The 23,621-nt window shown below is 41.6% G+C and overlaps 1 protein-coding gene across 2 annotated transcripts in view; it reads right to left on the bottom strand.

Annotated features, from left to right (window-relative positions):
* Positions 1 to 23,621, bottom strand: part of NEK7 (NIMA related kinase 7) — a 148,308-nt gene that overhangs the window by 52,433 nt on the left and 72,254 nt on the right. For both annotated transcript variants that reach the window (XM_068240074.1, XM_068240075.1), the window contains exons 5-8: positions 22,562 to 22,672; positions 20,735 to 20,843; positions 4,851 to 4,958; positions 2,400 to 2,494 (exon numbers count right to left, since the gene is read on the bottom strand). In XM_068240074.1, the coding sequence (XP_068096175.1) occupies positions 2,400 to 2,494; positions 4,851 to 4,958; positions 20,735 to 20,843; positions 22,562 to 22,672 (423 nt within the window). The remainder of the gene's footprint in view (positions 1 to 2,399; positions 2,495 to 4,850; positions 4,959 to 20,734; positions 20,844 to 22,561; positions 22,673 to 23,621) is intronic.

The raw sequence follows: 23,621 nt of genomic DNA, 5'->3' as shown, positions 1-23,621 counted from the left end.
ACATATGGTGGAAGTTTGGCAGCATCCACTGTGACCTTTGTTAGTCCAAACCGATGTAAACATAACACATGCAATAAAGGACTTCATTTCACGAAGTGTATAAATTAAGACCAGTGTTGCTACATAAAAGACACATTTTTTTTTACAAAATCAAAACCTCACTATAAAATGAATTAAGGGAAAATCTGGATTGGTTAATATTAGTATGTTATATCCTGCAAAAATAAAAATAAATATCACAATGTCCAAATGACTATTAACTAGTATTTTTAAAGGAATAACTAGATGAAGAATTGTTTGCCATTTTAGTTAGTTTACGTAGCTAACTAGGCAACAGGCACAGAGGGTGATGCTAATATAGCTGCCCTGTAGTGCATCGCTGTGAACTAGCTGCATAATATAGATAATATAAAACACTGTCAGGTATGCTAAGCCCCAGATAAATGTATGCACAGTAAACAAGTAACAAAAGCTCCTGTTTAGTGCGGCAATTGCAGCAAGGTGGATAATAGTAGGTAGTCTGTACTTTAATAGGGTGTAGACATCATGCATGCAAACAAAGCAATCTGAGCCTAAAGCCAGTTTTCAAGAATCCTTTCTGGTTCTAAATTGAAATGAAAGATCATTTTTAATAACTTTAAATTAGTTTCTTGTTCAGCACATTTACAACATTTTTTTTCCAATGAAAGCAGAGTCTCCATTAAAGACTCAATGGGCTGAGTTACATTGCTGAGCTTTTGTGTCCTGGAATTTGTATATCATTTTGTGTCTTACAGTTTGTTATACATTTTATTTATCATGAAACATTTGTCACTTTAATTACCAATTCTGTACATTGGTATACACCATTGTCTGTATCTCATGTTTGCTTCTTATCTTTGGACAGCACCAGAGAATATGCTAGCATAGCCCTTTATAAATCAATATTATTTATGATTGAGCAGCCTCATGTATCCTGACTATTTTAATCTCATTGATCCACATGCCTAAGCAGCTCACCTCTTTTTTTCACTATTCAAATTTTAGATGAACATTTTGCTGCTGACCTTATCCTGTTGCCTTATGAACTGGCCCAGTATAGCATACCCTATTGTACCTATGGTTTATTAGTCCAAATAGCTCTCTAGATGCATGTCTGATCTCTGGACTGCTCTCCTAAGGCTAATTTCACACACACTATGAGAACTGCATCTTGGAGAATCAACTCCCTGTTCTGAGCTTCTCTTGCAATGAAATGGACATTCCTGAATGAATGTCAGACTACATCGATCTTTATGCATAAGTGGAAAAGTCATTCAGAAACCACCTGGGAGAACACAGAGGTCAGAAAATGCAGAGAAATAGATCCCTGTGATGCTAATGTTTGGTCCAGAGATCACCCATGCTGTGCATAAATGACAGCTTCATTCATCCACAGAGATGTAGTCTGTCATTCATACAGCAACATCCGTTTCACTGCAGATGGAGCTAGAAGCAAAGGGTTGTGCCTGCAAGATTTAGCTCATTGCTCATGTGAATGAGTCTAACTGCGTCCCTGTGTTACAATTTGGTGCCTCACGTGACTTACTTCATTTATGCTGCAGATCTCCTCCAATTCCCCAATGGCATCTGCGGTGTACTCACTGGTACTTTATACCTGCCTCTCCCAACTCAGATTACTTTGAACATTTCAACGACAACCTAGGGTGCTTATATTTTTACACCGATTACATAAGAAGTTGGAAGATGTACCATAAAAAAAAATAAAAAAAGTTATCCTGACAGAAAAAAAAATGTATAAAAATTACCAACATGAAAAAACAACTGTTTGTCAGAATATTGTACAAGACATGTTTGTATTCAAATATCAACAGAGGAGTATTTGTCTTAGACACATTTAAACAGCCTACTGTACATAGAACAAGATACAGAAAAAGTATTACTGTGCACAGTCCAAATAATATTGCTCTATGGCTAATGTGTAAGTTCCTAATTATTTTGCATCACGGTAGGCTTGACACTACTGCTGGCATTAGTTGCACAACCTTTTGTTGTGCTCTTTGCACACAAACTTATTGCACCGATTACAAATGATTTTGGTTTCTTGATTTTTGACTCCCTCTCTCCAATCACACCACGATCACATCCTAAAATGTGGATTTTGCATATCAGACACTCTGCTTCTTCTACCATGTTCCAGGTGTCCTCAAAATATACAACCTTAGATAGTATAAAGTATATACCATTGCTAATACACACACAATGAATTATCTGTTGAGGTTATTTTCAGTTCGGTTTCCTTTAAAAAAGTATAGGAGACTTGAATATGAAAAACTGCTTCAAATTAAATGTTGCCTTTTTATAAATAAGAAAACTAGAAAGACTACTACTATTTGCTGCCAAACTAAACATACGTTTACCTCGTACAGTAGACAACCTAATGACCAAATATCGGATTTGAAGTTATATCCATTTTCATGTATCCTTTCCGGTGACATATAGTAAGGAGTACCCACTGAAAAACAGAAAAAAGTAACATTAAATATAAAACTAGAAGTCTTAATGTGCTTAACATGTCACTGAATGGAGCCCAGATGAATAATGCAATTTACAAGTTTTGGCAGTAATACGCGTGTTTTGTGAACTTTATTGCTACAGCACTTTTTTTTCTACATTTCTAGGTTATATTAACTTTAGTACTGCAGACTCTGGACACTAAGGTCCAGCGCCTTTTTTTTCATTTCCCTACTTCCTGATTGCTATGATTGGCTCAGTGATCAGGTGGTCGGGAGCCAATGAAAACGGCTCCTGACCAATATACTGAACTCAGCTGTACAGAGATGTTCTAGCATGCATGGACTACATCTCCCGGCATACATTTCAGCTATGCAATTTGATGGGATCCACAGGGACTATCACAAAAAATTGTAAATACATACATATATGATGTACATTTGAACCAGAATACAATGCAATATAAATAACCCTTTTCCTTGGTGGCTGTCACTTACAGTAGGTAGTAAAAATATGACAGATCTCACAAGCTTTGGACTGGTACATATTTTCATGGGTAATTCTCAGGGGTTTCAAAAGCCCTTACTGAAAAGCAGTTTCTCTGCAAACCAGTAAGGAGGCAGTCTGTCATCTTTGGAAAGATCTTTTCCAGGGAATTATTTTGTGAACAATAAATACTGAGAATCCCCCATAAAAAGATGGACTAGTCCAAACAGATGCAGTTTCTATGATTACTAACGGATTGACCTCCTACAGGACAAGTATCTACATCCCCGAAAACTGCACTTGAACTCCCAGGGGCGTAGATACTCGTCATCGAGTATAAAATGGTTTGAAAAATGGCTTTTTTGACAGGATAAAAAAAAACAAAAAAAAACGGCATGCACCATACTACCCCACTCTATTCTTCACAACTGTATCTAAATGTTGTTATAACCAAGATGAATAAGCAAATACAATTTGTAGGTTTAACTTTTAGTTAGCACTGTTAATTGTAAAGCTATAATGGATGCACATGGAGAAATAGAGTGTTTTTCTGCTTTTCCCTTCTTTTCCCTTTAGTAATTACCTTATTTTCAATGCATTTTAAACAAGATTATTACACCCTAAAAGCCTAATTTGTCCTGAAAAAAAAACAATATATAGATTATTTAGGTGTGATTAGTAGTAATACAGTTATTGGCGAATGAATAGGAGCAGTGCTGATATGTGAAAATGTGTTTGGTCCTGAAGTAGTTAAGTATCCACCCACTTTTTCTTTTACATATGCAAAGTGTCCGTATATTTCAGACACTGGGAAGCCAAATTCTGCTAATTGTACACATTTCCATCAAATACAGCTCCCCAGATATCCCATGTTCAATACCTGGCATAACAGGTATTTCGCTATTTGAAAGATCAATAATCGCAATGGAAAGAGACACTTTTTGTTTGCGGACTCTAGTTCTTCTTTAAGCCTCACCACAGCCATTTTCCAGCTCAATACTGAAGCCTCAGTAGACTGTAAATTGTATGGTTTATTGGTACAGAGAAGTGTCAAGTCGGAAACATCAAGGCTCTCTATATATGAAATCATCTAGGATGCAGAAAATACCAGGGTACACAAACCAATGAGAGACATAAAATGTATAACTGCCGTGGTAATTCTGGTCACTTTTTGTGATCCAAATGATTCACTTTAACTTTTCGTGTATACTGTATATGTGCATAATATAATTAGCCACATCTTAAAATTCGTACATTTTGCATCAAGGAGTCCCCTAGATTTTGCAATGTAATAAACATCAGAAGAGGCTGTGAACACAGATTCCCATCTATGAAGCTTTCACTTTCTCTCATGCTCATTTTAATTAACTCCACTTACAATATGGTAATAATTTTCCTTATAAAAGCACAACCCCGTGTACTAGCATTTCCCTTTTCTAAAAGACACAGACATTAAGGAGCAGAAGGAAAAAAATTGACTTGTCTGATTAGTAAGGTCACGTATTTTGGGACCAAATAAATGGGTTTCTTTTTATGAAGCCCTTGTAATTCTTTATTCATTAGACTGCTATTAAAATGTCTTTCCTTCATAGGCTAGTCTCTGAATTTTTTTCTCCCCTTTAAATTTTAACAACGCAACCATAAAATAAATAACCGGTGGTTATGGTGGCAGCGGGTTCTTTTAAACTTGGCTTCAAGGTCAGAGGTCGTCATAACAGGAAACTCCTGAAAGCTATGTGAAATTAATAGTGTGCCTCTACACAGGTTAATAAGGTTTTCCGGAGGGGGCTGCGGGTTTCACAGCTGACACATGGCATCAGGCAGGGCAGTAAAACACCCACTCAGTACCCGTGCCTCTCAGGACAGCTTACCTAAAGAATGTGCAGCTGTGGTTTTGGAGCTGAAGAAGCGGCCCAAACCTAAATCTCCCAGCTTCACCACGCCTGTGGCTGTTATAAACACATTGGCTGGCTTTATATCTAGAAGAGGGAAAAACAAGGATTGTGCTAAGCAAGAAGGCAAAAAGGTAAGCAGGAAAATTACACAGAAAAGCAATACAAATACGGTAACGTAACAAATGTATTCAGAGTATATATACAAAAAAGAACATAATAAATAAATAACATTCTGTATTAGGAAATAAAATCGTTTTTTAAATACTCTGAGACAAAGATATTGCTCCATGATTTTTTTACGTGAAGAAAAGCCTGTTGATCAGGAGTACTGACTGACACTTGCTCCTAAATAGTGTTGGTGTTCTAATTCGGCAACACACAATGATGCAGACCACTACCCTTCAGTACCATTCTAGGGGACAGGGTCAGGGGGAGTTCACTACTTGTCACATGACTCTGATGCTTTCTCCTTCCAGAGCTGGAAGGAGGAAGTATCGTGGCATCTGTGCTATTTTTATTGCAAAAGAAAACAGCATCTGCTTAAAGAGACTCCGTAACAAAAATTGCATCCTGTTTTTTATCATCCTACAAGTTCCAAAAGCTATTCTAATGTGTTCTGGCTAACTGCAGCACTTTCTACTAACACAGTCTCTGTAATAAATCAATGTATCTTTCCCCTGTCAGACTTGTCGGCCTGTGTCTGGAAGGCTGCCAAGTTCTTCAGTGTTGTGGTTCTGCTATGAACTCCCCTTTATGCAGACTGCCTGTGTGTTATTTAGGATTAGAGCAGCTTCTTTCTTCTCTCTCTTATCTTTTACAAGCTGGATAAATCGTCCTCTGAGCTGGCTGGGCTTTCACATACTGAGGAATTACAAACAAGGGCAAAGCTGTTTGCAGGAAGAAAAGAGCAGCCTGAAACTTCAGTGCATGGGGGAAAGAAACACACAAATGATCTCTTGAGATTCAAAAGGAAGGCTGTATACATCCTGCTTGTGTAAGGATGTATTTTCTATGTGTGGACATACTGTACATCAACCTACTTCCTGTTTTGGTGGCCATTTTGTTTGTTTACAAACAAACTTTTTAAAACTGTTTTTAACCACTTTTAATGCGGCGGGGAGCGGCGAAATTGTGACAGATGGTAATAGGAGATGTCCCCTAACGCACTGGTATGTTTACTTTTGAGCGATTTTAACAATACAGATTCTCTTTAAAGTAAACCTGAAGGGAACAAAAGTGTCCCTGGGGCACAAAGCAAATAATAATGGTGCCTAAAAAGGGGCCACGTAAATATAAAACAACTATATTGCTTGTTATCTTTACCTTTCATTTCCATACCAACTTTATCAATTATAATAACCCTTAATTTAACAAATAATTGTTTCTAAAATGGTGTAATTGTATCTAAACCAGTTCCCTATGCTTTTAGGAAAAAAATTAGTTTACATTTCAACTTTTTGCCCCACAAAGAGCAGTTTCCTGCGATTGTCACCTATGTTACAAATTATATTTAAAAAACAACAACAACAAAAAACACTTACATTTATATATCAAAAACATTGTTAACATTTTGTCTCAATTATAATGTTTTTGATTCTGTCACAACCATAAAGGATGTCAACAAAAACAATGTCCTCACATGGGCACCAGCTGATATTGAACTGCCACATTTATTGGCAAGGTTTGCAATGTTAAGGACAATGCTGTACAGTAGAATGTATCCAATCGCAATACATCACCATTCCATAGGATAATGCCACCCACAGAGACCTGTCCGGTCGACAATTGTTTCGCTAAAGTAGCTTCCTCGTGGACCGCTGCTTTCCGCGGCGGGGATAAGGCTCAAACGCCAACCATAAAGGATGATATACTAATTTATTACTACACAAACAAAATAGGGGAATTAAGGTTAGGCACCCACTGGGGGGGGGGGGGGTGTAAAGGTTAGGCAATCGCAAGGAAATGGTTAAGGTTGGGGGGGGGGTAAGAGTTTAAGATTAGGCATCAACAGGAGAGGGTTCTGTGCGAGAGTGGGGGGGGGGGGAGGGGGGATTGAGAGAAGTAGAATATCAGTATTATTAACCATATTTTACGGCATATCCTGGCACCCATTTTACTAAACGCCGAGTTGAAAATCATTTATATCTTGCACCCTTTTAACAGGATACATTATTACATGCACGCCTGGGAGGTGCTTACCTCAAGAGGGGGAATGATGATCCCCATCCTCCTAAGTCAGCTTGTTCCAGCGCTGGGACCTCCGAGCCAACAGTGGCAATAATATTTACAGTGGCCTGCCTTCACTGGCGCACTAGCAGCTCTCTGCTCAGCCTCTGGCCAAAATAGTTGAGTCTCATCAGATCCACTCTACTGCGGTACAGCAGGCACAATCAGGCTCTGCTATTTCCACCGGAGCCCGAGTGGAGAGTAGCTAGAGCACATGCCAAGGAGTTTTTTGGGGGAGCCAGCACTGGATCCCCTTTGCTGAGGAAAGCCTCTATAGCAGGGGTCTCAAACTCAATTTACCTAGGGGCCGCAGGAGGCAAAGTCAGGATGAGGCTGGGCCGCATAAGGGATTTCACAAAAAAAAGTCCTCAAATGTCATTAACAGTTTTAATTAGCAAACTATTTTGCCTATTTTACCTTATAGTTCGCTTCAGTGCTCCCATTACAAGTAATCCGCCGTGTCCCCGCCGCAAAATGAGGGCTGCAGAGCCCCCAAATCGCCCGGGGGGCAATCCGCCGGCATTTCCTGGAAGGGGCAGTGATTTCAGCTTCAGCTCTGCTCCTCCTGACGTCAATCGCGGCACATCGCCGCCTCTACCCGCCCCTCTCACTCTTCCTTCAGAGAGGGGCAGGGAGAGGTGGCGATGCGCCGCAATTGACATCAGGAGGGGCAGAGCTGAAGCTAAAAGCTCTGGCCCTTCCAGGAAATGCCGGCGGATTGCCCCCCGGACGATTTGGGGGCTCTGCAGCCCTTGTATAGCGGCGGGGATGCGGCGGATTACTTGGGAGCACTGAAGCGAACTATAAGGAAGCTTTTGCCGGCGCGGGCCTCAAAATATTTCATCGAGGGCCGCCAATGGCACGCGGGCCACGAGTTTGAGACCCCTGCTCTACAGGCTTCCCACTTTCCGAGGTACCCCCCATGGGCACATTTACTCACTACAGGTACACATTAACCAGGTCTATTCCAGAATTATCTGCTGCTGTGAAGGAACAAACTTTGATTTATATAAAATCTAACAGCCAGCTACGATTCATCATGGTTTCCATAACAGTCTGAATGGCTTTACTAGGTCTAGCTGTTCTTGGCTATAAACAGAAAATTTCCATCATGAGGGAAGAACATTTTCAATTTCTGGCTGTAGAAAGCAAATGCCTCGATCACTGCCTTTGTGAATATTTTTGTTTTGCAGTGAGAACAAATGGATAGACTATGAAGTGAAGCAAGTCCCCCTGGAATCCACACTGCTTCTCCAATAATGAAAATTCGTTGGAATGTGGTAATACACATATTAGAGACAAATTAATAGTACTGTACAAAGGAATCTTGCAAAATCATGAGCATGGATAAGGTCAGTAATTATTTTGAATTTCATGTCAATCAGGAAAATATTCAGGTCTTTTAAATTTACAGTCTGAACTTCCCATTTTGATTCCGCACCAAGAATTGATCGGTGGCTCCCCATTTCCATAACCTCTGGAACCACATTTACCTGGACTATAAAGACCACCAATAGTTCCGTGGCTTGCTGCAATCCTAAACTTTGAAGTGCGTCTTATCTTGAACCTGTTCAGAATCTGACTCGCAAACTGTTGCTTGATGCTTAAATGTATCAAGCCCAGACAACCTAAAATAGCTATTTTAGGGATAGTGTTCACTCAAAATGGTGGATCGGGACTCCCTTTGACGTCACGACGTCAATGAAGTCATCCCGCCCCGTCACCATGGTAACGGGGGAAGCCCTAATGGAAATCCCGTTTAGAACGGGATTTCCTGATGGGCCTGATCGCCGGAGGCGGTAGGAGGATGCCGCAGCTCAGCGGCTGTCATGTAGCTAGCGCTAGGCTAGCTACATGATTAAAAAAAAAAAAAAAAAATACTGGCTCCTGGTGGTTTTAATTGACCGCCAGGATGGTTAAATTCAATTATTTTTATTTTGAAACTTTTTTCATTGCAAGTAAAAAAGGTTTTTTTCATCCACTGTGTTTTTTCATCCACTGTGTGTAAGGGCATTTTCTAAACCAGATTGAACCGGTAACTGACCTAGGCATTGGTATGCACAAAGTTTATTATTGTCTGTGGTCCTTTTTTTAATCAAAGGGCTTTATTTGCACATCCAATGAAGCTCAACTTCTAGTAAAGCAAACAGAGAAGAAACAAGTAGAGGCATATTTTAATTTGGATGCTGTAATCCAAGATAGGATATATTTGCGCAGTTGTTACACTGGCACACCTTCTTTCAGAGAAGTCAGGTTTTTCAACATCTAGATGTAGAAGTGGTTGCATGGTCTGGAGGCAATTCTGCTACTTACAAGCATTTCATGATTTCTTCAGGGAAAATAAAATCTATTTTCCTGTCTGAGACTTCACATCCAGTCAAAGAGGTGAAGTTAAGCATCAGGCCTCCCAAATCACAACAAAACAACACTAAAAGAAATAGTTTCAAAGTGCAGATCTATACCTGGGAATGGTGATGAAACTACCCCACTTCCCCTTTGAGTCTCCTGCAAATGAGGCTCATGAAAAAAAAAATTAAAGGGCAACGGTTATGAGAGGAATATGGAAACTTCCAGATTTATTTTCTTTTAACCACTTCACAACTGAGGGGTTTTACCCCTTCAGCATCCGAGCAATTTTCACCTTTCAGCACTCCTTCCATTCATTCGCCTATAACCAATTAGGCTTCCTTTAGGTGGGGCATTATGCCAAGAATTATTTTATTGTAGATGTGTTTTAATGGGAAAATAGGAAAAAATAAAAAATAAAATATTTTTCTGTTTTCTGCCTTTATAGTTTTTAAATAATGCATGCTACCGTAATCAAAATCCATGTATTTTATTTACCCATTTGTACCGGTTATTACACCATTTAAATTTATGACCCTATCACAATGTTTGGCGCCAATATTTTATTTGGAAATAAAGGTGCATTTTTTTCAGTTTTGCGTCCATCCCTAATTACAAGCCCATCATTTATAAAGTAACAGTGTTATACCCTCCAGTCCCTAAGGTAACTGTTTTTTTGTTGTTGTTTTTTTACAAAAAAAAAAAAAAAAGGTAACAATTAGGCAATTGGGGAGTGTGGGAATTAAGGGGTTAATTTAAAATGTAAAAACATGTATTTGTATATAAAAATGCTTTTGACTGTAGTTTTACTATTTGGCCACAACAAGATGGCCACAGTACATTTTTGTGAATGGTCCTGTAAGCGTAGCAAGTAAGCTTACAGGAAGTGTAGCGAGTATGGGAAATACTTTTTTCACAATGATCACGCAGCTTCTAATGGAAGCAGCCGATCATTGCTGCGGGGACTTAAGGTGGGTACACACGTCAGATAAAAGTCTTTGGAAAATGAAAGATCATAGACCAATTTTACCCCCTTTCATGTAGTATGGGAGCCATACTCTACACAGTCTATTCTATGGAGCTGAACTCCCCATCAGATAAAAATCTTTGCAAGATGCTGCACACAAAGACCGCTGTACACATGCAACAGATCAGTATCTGCAAAAGATCTGTTCCTGCAAAAGATCCGTTCCTGCAAAACGCATTCATAGTCTATGATATCTGCAGACCTCATACACACCTTGTTTAACGGACAATTATCTGTAGATCAGATCCACCAGGTTGGATCTTCAGATCGGCAGATAATTGGCTGATCTGCAGATGAATGTCCATTAAACAAGGTGTGTATGGGATCTGCAGATATCAGACTATGAATGCATTTTGCAGGAATGGATCTTTTGCAGGAACAGATCTTTTGCAGATACTGATCTTTTGAATGTGTACAGCATCTTTGTGTGCAGCATCTTGCAAAGATTTTTATCTGATGGGGAGTTCAGCTCCTGTGTAGACTGTGTAGAGTATGGCTCTCATACTACATGAAAGGGGGGTAAAATTGGTCTGTGATCTTTCATTTTCCAAAGACTTTTATCTGACGTGTCTACGCACCTTTAGATCAACGAACGGGAACAGTATTCCCGTTCATTGATCTCCGGGCGATGGCGTTCACGAGCGCGCGGACAGCGGCGGTAAAGGTGGGGGTGCATATATCCAGGCAGGGAAATTAAGTTAAAAGGGGTGTAGATATACTGTACCCGGGCAGCGAACTAGTTAAGCAATAATAGTTCACTCGCTGTCTTGCTGATCCTCTACCTCTAATACTTTTAGCCATAAACTCTGAACAAGAATGCAGCAGATTAGGAGTTTCTGACATTATTGGCAGATCTGACAAGATTAGCTGCGTGCTTTCTGGTGTGATTCAGACACTATTGCAGCCAAAAACATCAGCAGGGCTTGCAGGCATTTGGTATTGTTTCAAAGGAAATAAATAGGACGCCTCCATATCCCTCCCATTGCAGTTGTCCTTTAAGTTCCAGAGGGACAAAACACCCCGCTTGAACACATACTGTATATTAACTCTTTTTGCAACAGGATGCTGTCAATGGCCTAAATTCACTAAGCTTATCTCCTGTCTTTAATAACATTTCTAGAGTTGTCACCATGGTGATAAGACATGTAGTATTCATGAAACATTTTACCTCAGGCAAACCTAAAGTTAACTCTTCTGTCTTTAAGTTAACGTTTCAGTCCTTAACCACTTCACCACTGAGGGGTTTTACCCCCTGAGCACCAGAGCAATTTTCACCTTTCAGCGCTCCTTCCATTCATTCGTCTATAACTTTATTATTACTTATCGCAATGAAATGAACTATATCTTGTTTTTTTCGCCACCAATTAGGCTTTCTTTAGGTGGGACATTATGCCAAGAATTATTTTTTTCTAAATGTGTTTTAATGGGAAAATAGGAAAAATGTGGGGAAAAAAATAATTATTTTTCAGTTTTCGGCCATTATAGTTTTTAAATAATGCATGCTACTGTAATTAAAACCCATGAAACGTATTTGCCCTTTTGTCCCGGTTATAAAACCATTTAAATTATGTCCCTATCACAATGTTTGGCGCCAATATTTTATTTGGAAATAAAGGTGCATTTTTTTCAGTTTTGCGTCCATCCCTAATTACAAGCCCATAGTTTATAAAGTAACAGTGTTATACCCTCTTGACATAAATATTTGAAATGTTCAGTCCCTAAGGTAACTATTTATGTATTTTTTTTAATTGTAAATTTTTTAATTTTTTTTTAATTACAAAAAAAAAAAATGGGGAGTGTGGGAGGTAATGAGTTAATTTTATGTGTAAAAGTCATTTATTTGTATGTGAAAAATGTGTAGGGTGTAGTTTACTATTTGGCCACAAGATGGCCACAGTAACTTTTTGTTTTAATGCGACCTCCAAGCTTCCTTCCGGAAGCTTGGAGGAAGAATAAGGAGGCTGGACACGTGAGTTTTTTCTCACAATGATCGCGCTGCCCATAGGAGAGCAGCTGATCATTGCGGGGCTTAGATCAACGAACGGGAATGGATTTTCCCGTTCATTGATCTCTGGGCGAGCGGGCGGCGGCGTGTTTACTAGCGGCGGGCGGCGTGTTTACGAGCGGGAGCGCGGGCAGCGTCGGGAACGCGGAAAGTACGTGTTTCTCCGTCCCTGGTTTTTAAAGGATGGAAAAAGGGGCGGAGAAATACGTACGCGCGGGGGTAAAGTGGTTGAAGGGGCACTACGGTGAAAAATTTTAAAATTTAAAATATGTGCGAAAATATACAAATAAGAAGTACATTTTTTCCAGAGTAAAATGAGCCATAAATTACTTTTCTCCTATGTTGCTGTCACTTACAGTAGGTAGTAGAAATCTAAAAAGTGACAGGTTTTGGACTGGTCCATCTCTTCATAGGGGATTCTCAGCAAGGCTTTAAGATTTCTACTACCTACTGCAAGTAACATCAACATACGAGAAAAGTAATTTATGGCTCATTTTACTCTGGAAAAAAACTCTACTTCTTATTTGCATATGGTTGCACATATTTTAAATTTTACAATTTTTCGCCATAGTGCCCCTTTAAAATAACTATAAAATTCTAGACAGGCTGTTAATTAACTGCGTGTGAAAATAACTACAGAGGAGTTAACCTCCCTGGCGGTTAATTTTTTTTTTCAAATGGTCAAAAAAAAATTTTTTAATTTTTTTTTTTTTTTTTGTTTCATGTAAAGCTACCAGAGTGGTAGTTACATGAAACACCACTAGAGGGCACATGTGGCCCTCTAGTCCGATTGCCGCCGGCAACAATAGCAAACAGGGGAGCGGGTATATAACGCGTTCCCCTGTTTGGCTTCTCCTGTCGCCATGGCGACGATCGGCATGACGTCAGCCGACGTCCTGACGTCAGGCGCACTCGATCCAGCCCATAGCGCTGCCCGGAACTCATCGGTCCGGGCAGCGCAGGGCTCTGGCGGGGGGGGGGGCCCTCTTCTGCCGCTGCGTGCGGGCGATCGCCGCAGAGCAGCGGCGATCAAGCTGTGCGCGCAGCTAGCAAAGTGCTAGCTGCGCGCACAGCACTTTACATGGTGAAAATCGCCCCACCAGGGGCTGAGATATCTCCCTGCGCGGCATAGCCCGAGCTCAGCTCGGGCTTACCGCCAGGGAGGTTAACAACTACAGAGGAGGTTACTTAAGGAATGAAGAGATAAGATAACTCTCTCACTGTGTGGTGGTAAGTTTTCTCTTGCCTTATCTCCAGCATGATCTTAGTGAATTGAGGCCAGTGCCAGTGGCCTCAATTCACTAAGATCATGCTGAAGATAATAAGGCAAGAGATAACTTGCCACCACACAGTGAGAGAGTTATCTTATCTCTTCAGTCCTTAAGTTACCGCCTCTGTCGTTAAGTTACCGCCTCTGTCGTTAAGTTACCGCCTCTGTCGTTAAGTTACCGCCTCTGTCGTTAAGTTACCGCCTCCGTCGTTAAGTTACCGCCTCCGTCGTTAAGTTACCGCCTCCGTCGTTAAGTTACCGCCTCCGTCGTTAAGTTACCGCCTCCGTCGTTAAGTTACCGCCTCCGTCGTTAAGTTACCGCCTCCGTCGTTAAGTTACCGCCTCCGTCGTTAAGTTACCGCCTCCGTCGTTAAGTTACCGCCTCCGTCGTTAAGTTACCGCCTCCGTCGTTAAGTTACCGCCTCCGTCGTTAAGTTACCGCCTCCGTCGTTAAGTTACCGCCTCCGTCGTTAAGTTACCGCCTCCGTCGTTAAGTTACCGCCTCCGTCGTTAAGTTACCGCCTCCGTCGTTAAGTTACCGCCTCCGTCGTTAAGTTACCGCCTCCGTCGTTAAGTTACCGCCTCCGTCGTTAAGTTACCGCCTCCGTCGTTAAGTTACCGCCTCCGTCGTTAAGTTACCGCCTCCGTCGTTAAGTTACCGCCTCCGTAGTTAAGTTACCGCCTCCGTAGTTAAGTTACCGCCTCCGTAGTTAAGTTACCGCCTCCGTAAAGTTACCGCCTCCGTAGTTAAGTTACCGCCTCCGTAGTTAAGTTACCGCCTCCGTAGTTAAGTTACCGCCTCCGTAGTTAATTTTCACACGCAGTTAATTAACAGCCTGTCTAGAATTCTGGAGTTATTTTAAGGATTGAAGAGTTAACTTACAGACAGAAGAGTTAACTTTAGGTTTGTCTGAGGTAAAATGTTTCCAGAATACTACATGCCTCATCACCATGGTGATAACTCTAGAAACGTTATTAAAGACAGGAGATAAGCTTAGTGAATTGAGGCCAATGTCTCCTCTACAGATATGGGCATGGACATTGGCCTCAATTCACTAAGCTTATCTCCTGTCTTTAATAAAGCTTCTAGAGTTATCACCATGGTGATAAGGAATGTAGTATTCAGGAAACATTTTATCTCAAGCAAACCTAAAGTTAACTCTTCATTCCTTAAAATAGCTACAGAGGAGGTACCTTCGCTACAGAGGAGGTACCTTCGCTACAGAGGAGGTACCTTCGCTACAGAGGAGGTACCTTCGCTACAGAGGAGGTACCTTCGCTACAGAGGAGGTACCTTCGCTACAGAGGAGGTACCTTCGCTACAGAGGAGGTACCTTCGCTACAGAGGAGGTACCTTCGCTACAGAGGAGGTACCTTCGCTACAGAGGAGGTACCTTCGCTACAGAGGAGGTACCTTCGCTACAGAGGAGGTACCTTCGCTACAGAGGAGGTACCTTCGCTACAGAGGAGGTACCTTCGCTACAGAGGAGGTACCTTCGCTACAGAGGAGGTACCTTCGCTACAGAGGAGGTACCTTCGCTACAGAGGAGGTACCTTCGCTACAGAGGAGGTACCTTCGCTACAGAGGAGGTACCTTCGCTACAGAGGAGGTACCTTCGCTACAGAGGAGGTACCTTCGCTACAGAGGAGGTACCTTCGCTACAGAGGAGGTACCTTCGCTACAGAGGAGGTACCTTCGCTACAGAGGAGGTACCTTCGCTACAGAGGAGGTACCTTCGCTACAGAGGAGGTACCTTCGCTACAGAGGAGGTACCTTCGCTACAGAGGAGGTAACTTAAGGAATGGAGAGATAACATAACTCTCACTGTGTGGAGGTATGTTTTCTCTTGCCTTATAATCTCCAGCATGATCTTAGTGAATTGAGGCCAATATGTATACCCATGGCGTCTAAAAGACTGTGAAGCTTTCATAATGCAGTCATTTTCAGTATAACAAAGAAATTCCAGCAAGTTCATGTTTAAGGGTTACATTTTAGCCTGTTATGTAGGATCCAGCACTCGATGGCAGAACTCAGGGCCAACCCCTGGGCCGGAGGTTGGGGCATTATCTTATTTTGGGAGTTATGACGTAAAATTCAAGGGAACTGGGGGTTTGGAGGGCATGTGCAGAAAATTGCCACAATAGAATTTATAAAAATAGAAAATATCTTTATTAATCAAAAAATTCAAATAGGCACACAATTAAAAAAACAAAAATGCACCCGTACAGTACTGCCGGTAAATCAGCACTCACCCACCGCACACATCCACAATCATCCATTCCTGACTAGGATCACCTAATGTGATCAGGGATCCCAAAAATATTGATGAATATACTAAGCAAACCATAGGAGGCAATATGGATTAGTCCAGCTGAGGATTAGCGGTTAGTAAGCTGCAGCCGCCGCAAAGAAGCAATGCAACATAAATTGCATTTAGTTCAATAGGCCAGATCATGCCCATAGAAGACCATATTGTTCATGCATCAACAGTGAAAACCATACTGTACCAGCTCCTGGAGTGACCGGGTTCAATTCAGTACAGTTCAGTACAGTCCTACAACCCACCGCCGGAGCTCACGGCTAGGGGAGGACATGTATAAGGAGATGAAACACGTCTGGGCAGATGGATCCACTTGTCAGTATATTAACGCTTGAATGGACACAATGTCAGACCAGCCAACCATGCAGCCGCGTCCAGCAGCATGCGGCTGTATCAATTACCACAGCGGAGTATCCGGTCCCAGAAGTGCAAAGCGGCAGCTTGACGGGATCCAACAGGAGCGGAAACAACCGACGGTGATAGGCCGCAATCAGTGGGGAGCGGCGGGGGGCTGATACAGGCAGCACCCAGGGTGTCAGAGCCACGCCGACCGCCCTAACATGTTTCGCCGTCTCTTCTGGCTTTTTCAAAGGGAGGCGTGGCTGAGCTAGCATCCTTGCCTTACCTAAATACGCAACACGCGGCCAACCAATCAGGCTAGCGTGTGCGTCATCCGCCCCCAGGAGGAAGCCGCAACCAATCAAAAAAAGAGAGCTCCACGGGGAAAAAGACAAAGATAAAACATGTGAAGCTGATCCCCATACCGAACAAAAAGCACAGACATATAGATCGGTAAGGGGCTAACACCATGGGGGCAGAGCAGGCAACACGCACACACACAAATAGAACAAACATTTAAGAGAGATCGTATTCACAAAAAAAGGGGGGAAGAAAACATTTTTATTATGTATATATTTAAGTTATTCAAAAAGGTACTGTGAGCTGATAGCCAGATAGTCTAATAACCCATTGGACATCAAACAACCTGGCCAAATATAGCCAGATGTCCAAAATGATGAGTGTAACACCAACTCAAAAGTAATTCATGTAAAAAGTCTCAAAGAAGAGATCCATATCAAAAATTAGCATCTCAGTGTGGAACTACAGCTGCAGGGGGAGGACCAGACCAACAGCAGGATAGAGGCAGCTCACCCACAAACACAGGGCGCCCTTGGGACGAAAAGATGGAAGGCGGAGGAGGAGAAGAGGGATCGCAAGAAATTCCAGCAAGTTCATGTTTAAGGGTTATATTTTAGCCTGTTATGTAGGATCCAGCACTTGATGGCGGAACTCAGGGCCAACCCCTGGGCCGGAGGTTGGGGCATTATCTTATTTTGGGAGTTAACCTTAAATCCCCAAAAATATGACATTTCTATATCTCAAACCACATTGCCTATACCGGTAACACGTAAAATATACATTTTAAAGGCCAAACATTGACATGTCCCGTCCCCCTAATTGGTTCAATGAAAAGGATGCAGATTAAACAACAAAATATCAAGAAAAATGTTGAAAAAAAAATGACAAAAATAGAAAAAATCCTTTCGCTGTCTGGCGGCCACCCAAAGAGGCAGCCAGACAATGATCACCAATAAAATAAAAAGTATTGCCCACCCTCCCAGACTGGCGTCTGCTATAACGGCGGTCAGTCTGGGCTGGCAAGAGCACCAAAATACCAATTCCTTCCCGACTAGCGTCCACAAAAACCTGGCGGCCAGTAGGGAAAGAAACAGGTAAAAAGTAAAAACCTCAAAAATACAAAAATACTTCTTGACCCGCCCAGACAGGCGGCCACATATAACGGCGGCAAATCCGGGCCGACCACACAACCAAAAATCCCTATCCTCCCAACCGGTGGCCACCAATATGTGGCGGCCGGTCGGGAAAGAATGGAAACAACAAACAGAATCAGCCTAAAAGTAGGCTCCAGGCGTCCAGACCAAATAATTTTCAACAAGAAATCTATCCTTAAATACATGGACCCAACTCGCACTCACGATTGAGACCCCCAGGACCAAGGGCATCTAACTTCCTAATCCAAAATAGCTCATCTCAATAATAACTTGACCCTGTCAACCCCCCCGCTCCCCCTTGGTGGGAGGGGGACAGAGTCAATCACTTGGACCCTCAAGTGGCTGACATTATGGCGACAGGCAGAAAAACGGCTAGCAACAGCTTGTTCCATTGTGCCCAAGCGGATAGCGGACTTATGTGCCGAGATGCACATTTTGAGCATCTGTGTTGTCATTCCCACATAAATCAGTTCACAAGGGCAACGTATAAGATATACAACATATGCAGAGTCACATGTGTAATAACCATTAATCAAAAAGTTTGTGGACGTCAGTCGGGAAGGAAATAGTATTTTGGTGCTCTTGCCAGCCCAGACTGGCCGCCGTTATAGCGGACCATTGTAACTGGGAGGGTGGGCAAGCATCTTTATTTTTTTGGTGTTCAGTGTCTGGCCGCCGCTTGGGGCGGCCTCCAGACAGTGAAAGGACTTTTCTTTTTTGTAATTTTTTCAAAATTTTTCTTATTTTGTTGTTTAATCTGCATCCTTTTCATTGAACCAATTAGGGGGACGGGACATGTCCATTTTAGCCTTCAAAATGTATATTTTACGTGTTACCGGTATAGGATTAATGCTTCCTGATTTTTACGCGTACGTTTCTACGCATTGCATTATAGACGCATGCATATTTCTATTGCGGATTTACGCATGCGTCAGTTATATGACATGCTCTGCACTCAGTGGTCGGCGCTCCAGCAGTCTTTTTAAAGTGATTGGAGCATAACAATAGATGCAGCTCCCCATCAGGTCCTCCACTGGATGGGAGGGTTTACATTTAGGAACTTAACCTGATTGGTTGGCGACAGGGCGTCCAGACCATTCTGATTGGCTCCCTAGTGGAGTAACCACTATTTAAAGCTGATTGAAGTTGTATGTATTCAGAGGGCTTGTCGGCTTGATAAAGAGAGGAGGCTCCTCTCGAAACATCGCATAGACTTGCCCTTTTTCATGTTTTTGATGCTATAAAAATAAAGAGCTTGAAATACATTTGAAGATGGTGCTGGGTCTCTTCTCTTGGAAATTCTACTTGCTGTTCCTGGAGGCAGAGGGACAACAACCAAAGCACGTCGCATCTGGATGGTTGGGTGCTGCCTTCTACTGCTTGCCTACCATTAATACCAGACATGAATAGTGTGTGCCCTTACTGAGACGTTCAATAACTCTTCTGGTTATGCCAGCTTCATATAATATATAAACTAGGAGTATACTCGGCAGGACCATAGCGATCACAATGTCATACCAGAATAAAAGTTGTATCCAGCTGGAATAGACCAGACCCCAGGCTTTGCCCTCTGCTGTTCGTAGACATGCAATCTGGATTGTACCGTGAATCAGAATCATAAAACCATTTATTAACGGTTTGTCTGTGAACAACTATATAGATCAGGGGTGTCAATCTCAATCATGAAAAGGGCCAAAATCTAAAACAATGGCCTCAATTCACTAACCTTAACTCCTGTCTTTAATAACTCTTCTGAGCTGTTTTACAGTTATCACATTTTTATCACCACGGTGATAACTGTAAAACAGCTCTTAAGGTTAGTGAATTGAGGCCATAGTCTAAGTCGTTGTTTATTAAGGTTTAACATTTATTTAACAGTCTCAAACTAAGTGGCATAACTATAGCAACTGTGGGGGACTCACTCCTCTCCCCTTCTGCAGAATAGCCTAGTGGTGCAGTTTAATAGTTACCTGCTCCAATGCTGCTTTGAATCTCTTCTGATCTTCCTTACAACCACACACTTTGCTGTATACCTCTGGCTCCTGAGCTAAGCATCACTGGATCCAAGGAGGGGGCCCCATGCTAATTTCATTGTGGGTGTACCGTGGGTTATTGCTACAGCTCAGCTTAAACTGACAAGTTTGATATAAAAATGTCATCAGTGGGTTCCTCTGGACAGGAAGGCAGCGTAACATCTTTATTTTGCTGCTTATAATGATGAACATCAACATGAAAAGGCTACCCGCCTATTAAAATTTTTTGGTGTACAGCTCAATGTGGGAACATGATTCACTAGAGGATCTTCTAGTATTATACAGGTATAAAAGTGCATTCATACTGGCTACTGATGAGCATTGATATGTTTAGCCATTCACATTGTTCAGACAGAACTATTACATCTTTTGGTAGATAGATTTCCCATAAATTGTATTTTAACTATCTGGCATGAAGTGTATTAAGCTTTTTTGAGAGCAGCAATAAAGGAGAACCACTCTGGAATTTTTAAACTTTCACAAACTATGAGGAGGATGCAGACAAAGCCCATTTTCAGGAAACTATTACCAAAATGTACAAAATATGGGAATATACCGATTCCTCAGTTACCAGAATGTTTGATTTAAAGAGACACTGAAGCGAGACTAAATCTCGCTTCAGCTCTCATATATAGCAGGGGCACGTGTGCCCCTGCTAAAACGCCGCTATCCCACGGCTTAACGGGGGTCCCTTCACCCCCAACCCACCCCCCGCAAAAGTTGGTCGCATACTTGGTCGCTGAATTTCTCTTCCTGGAGGCAAGGGCTAACGGCTGCAGCCCTGCCTCCCAGCGCCGCCTCTCCCCCGCCCCTCTCAGTGAAGGAAGACTAGTAGTTACCTCTGTGCATGACACGGCGGGAATGCATATGTTCTAAGGCACTGCAAAGCTGCACAAAATACTTCCAAACCGTCCTCTCAGGGATCAGCCGCTTCTGTTTCTTAAAATGCTGAAAACAGTGAAAACATGTAAACAAGACAATAAAAACCAAAATAGAACAAACGCCAATAAAAACAATACATTCTTAAATTTTCTCATGACTAGAATTTTGGAGAAAGATTATTTTATTTAAACCACTTGAGGACCACAGTGGTAAACCCCCCTAAAGACCAGGCTAATTTTTACTAAAATGGTCACTGCAGCTTTAAGGCCAAGCTGCAGGGCCGCACAACACAGCACACGAGTGATCCCCCCCCTTTTCCCCCCATCAACAGAGCTCTCTGTTGGTGGGGTCTGATCGCCTCCCCGGTTGTTTGTTTATTTTTAAATAAATATTTGTGTGTTTTTGTGTCTTTTTTTACGCTGTCTTTTTTTTACTTTTTCGGTTTTCTTTTCTTTTTTTTTTTTTTTTTTTTTACAAAACCCTCCCTCCCCCCAGCTGGCCAATCCTGGCGAGCGGCTGACATAGGCTTCTGCATATGAGAGCCAATCGCTCTCTAGTGCCCCAGGGGGACACAGTACAGCACTGCTGTTTCACCGTCTAACAGTCTCCCGAGCGGCAATCGCAGCTCGGAGACTAAAGGCGGGGCTCCCTCCCCCCCCCCAAGCAGGAGATGCTCGCGCAGCCTGAGTGCGATCTCCTGCAAAACAGAGCCCGAGGACTTGATGCCAATTGGCGTCAGGCCGTCCTGGGGCTATCGGCGTGGAGCGGTCGCAGAGTAGTTAAAGCATAACAAAAGCATAACGTACATGTGTTTTTCTGAAGACATTCTCTCAACCTTTTTTCCTGTCACTCTTGTTCTCATTACATATTGATGTCTCACACTAACACTATAATACCAGACAAGCGTATGGTTTCTTTAAGAAAACGAGTTACTGGCTTTATGCACCTGCCCCCCCCGCCTACCTACCCATGTTTATTCATGCTTTTTGGTAAGAACCTGATGACAATGAGATGCAAGATAGCATTCACTGGCCCATTCTCAAACTGCATCTACTGTATTTGAATAATCCTTTATCAACTCAGAACTACTTACACCTCATTGACCTTCCCTACTTGCTTTAAATTGGTACTATTGTTACTTCTGGTCAGTTAAGAATTGTCTTTCAAGGTGATAATGTGTCAACACATCTATACACTCAGTCATTTGATTTATAGGTCAATTGTTTTAGTTTAAAAGAATAGACATTTTTATTTTCAACACATTAAAACATAAGTACTAACAGAAAATTTAAATTTAAAATAAGCATACAAAAGGTACGCAATAATTGTAAAGTCATACATCTCATAATAAATGTATTTTGTTACATTTCCAATTAGGTTAATCTGCATGTCTAACACGAACGTACCCCCTGCTACCTTATCACCTAAAACTAACCCTCATGACTTGGCTATATACTATTGTGGCTTACTGCTCCTGTTATTTCATTTTCTTGCTCAAACAGGTTCTATTTGATAAAAACAAAGGGCTTTTGAAATATATGCATGTAAATCGCTCATATTACCAAGCATTAGTAAACGTATGACCTGGGTTATCTTAACCATGTAATTTCATCTTTAGACTGGGCTCAAAAATGGAAGTCGATATGTAAAAGCAAATTTTTAAAGCACACATATAGTTGAAAATATTCCTGAAACTTTGCAGTCCAGTTAAGTTCCTACTACATTAAATGAATTAAATAGTGCATAATTTAAATTACAATTTAAATTAATTATTGACCAGATACCTTAATCATCCTAGAAAGGTCCCCAGCATCAGCCAGTTCCAGGACTATATTTAGCTCATTGTCTTCAATGAAGGAAGCATAGTATTTAATTACATTTGGATGATTCAGTTGCTGTAAAATAAATAAATCAAATCAATTGTAATATACAATCTAAAGTCAAATCTGTAATGGCTAAACTGTATATGGGGATTAAATATATGAAAAAAACGAATGTATGCTCTTCAAATGTAACAGCAGCTGCTGAAGTGAACAAGTCTGTAAACTGACTGTACAACTAGAAGATCATTTAATTTAGTTGAAGCCACCATTGAAATGGTGTGCTGGGTGGATTTGAACTAAGATAATAGCATTTCAATATTCATAAACATTTTTTTCTGCAAGTGATATAAAAAAACGATAAATTACAACAGCAACCATTTTATTTTATTTTTTAACACCGCAAGGGAAGTTTTAATGTCTTTTCCCCACCTCTAATCTTACCATGGAAAAATTGAGAGGGGAAATCTCCCTGGTGGGCGATGCATTAAGTAATAAAAAAACCTACAATTGGTGTTTGAATTCAGCATCCAACATTCCAATACAAATGTTGCCTTACAACAAATTTCAGCACCCGAAGCAGTGGACAGGGGTGCAAGGAGTTTACTCACTTGCAGTTAACACTGAGCTTTATGTGTTTCCAGTCTGGACGGGGAAGCATCAAAGTCATGTGAATCTGTTACTAAGGCCCCGTTCACATTGCACGCATTGCCGTCCGTGTTTCGGCAACACGTGCGGGAGGCAGAAACGCGCGACATCAGAAGTGCATAGAGTGTACTGTCTGATGTTCACACTGCATGCGTTCAGGACCAGTGCCGTCCGCGAATGTATGCTGTACACTTTTTTTTTAAACAAAAAACACAGGATAGTGAATGGGATCAGCCACGTAATGCATGCAAACGCAGATGGCGTGCATTCATACGTGTTGCGTTCCGATCGCACGGCCATCCGCATTTGATAACGGGAACATTGCCTTAAACTGCAGCACCATGACCCTGCGACTAGATTGGGTGCTGAAGTGCGG

This window comes from Hyperolius riggenbachi, chromosome 6 (genome assembly GCF_040937935.1).
Source record: "Hyperolius riggenbachi isolate aHypRig1 chromosome 6, aHypRig1.pri, whole genome shotgun sequence".
NCBI lineage: Eukaryota > Metazoa > Chordata > Amphibia > Anura > Hyperoliidae > Hyperolius > Hyperolius riggenbachi.
The sequence above is the reverse complement of the archived record's forward strand: the minus strand, read 5'-3'. Positions and strand labels throughout refer to the sequence as shown.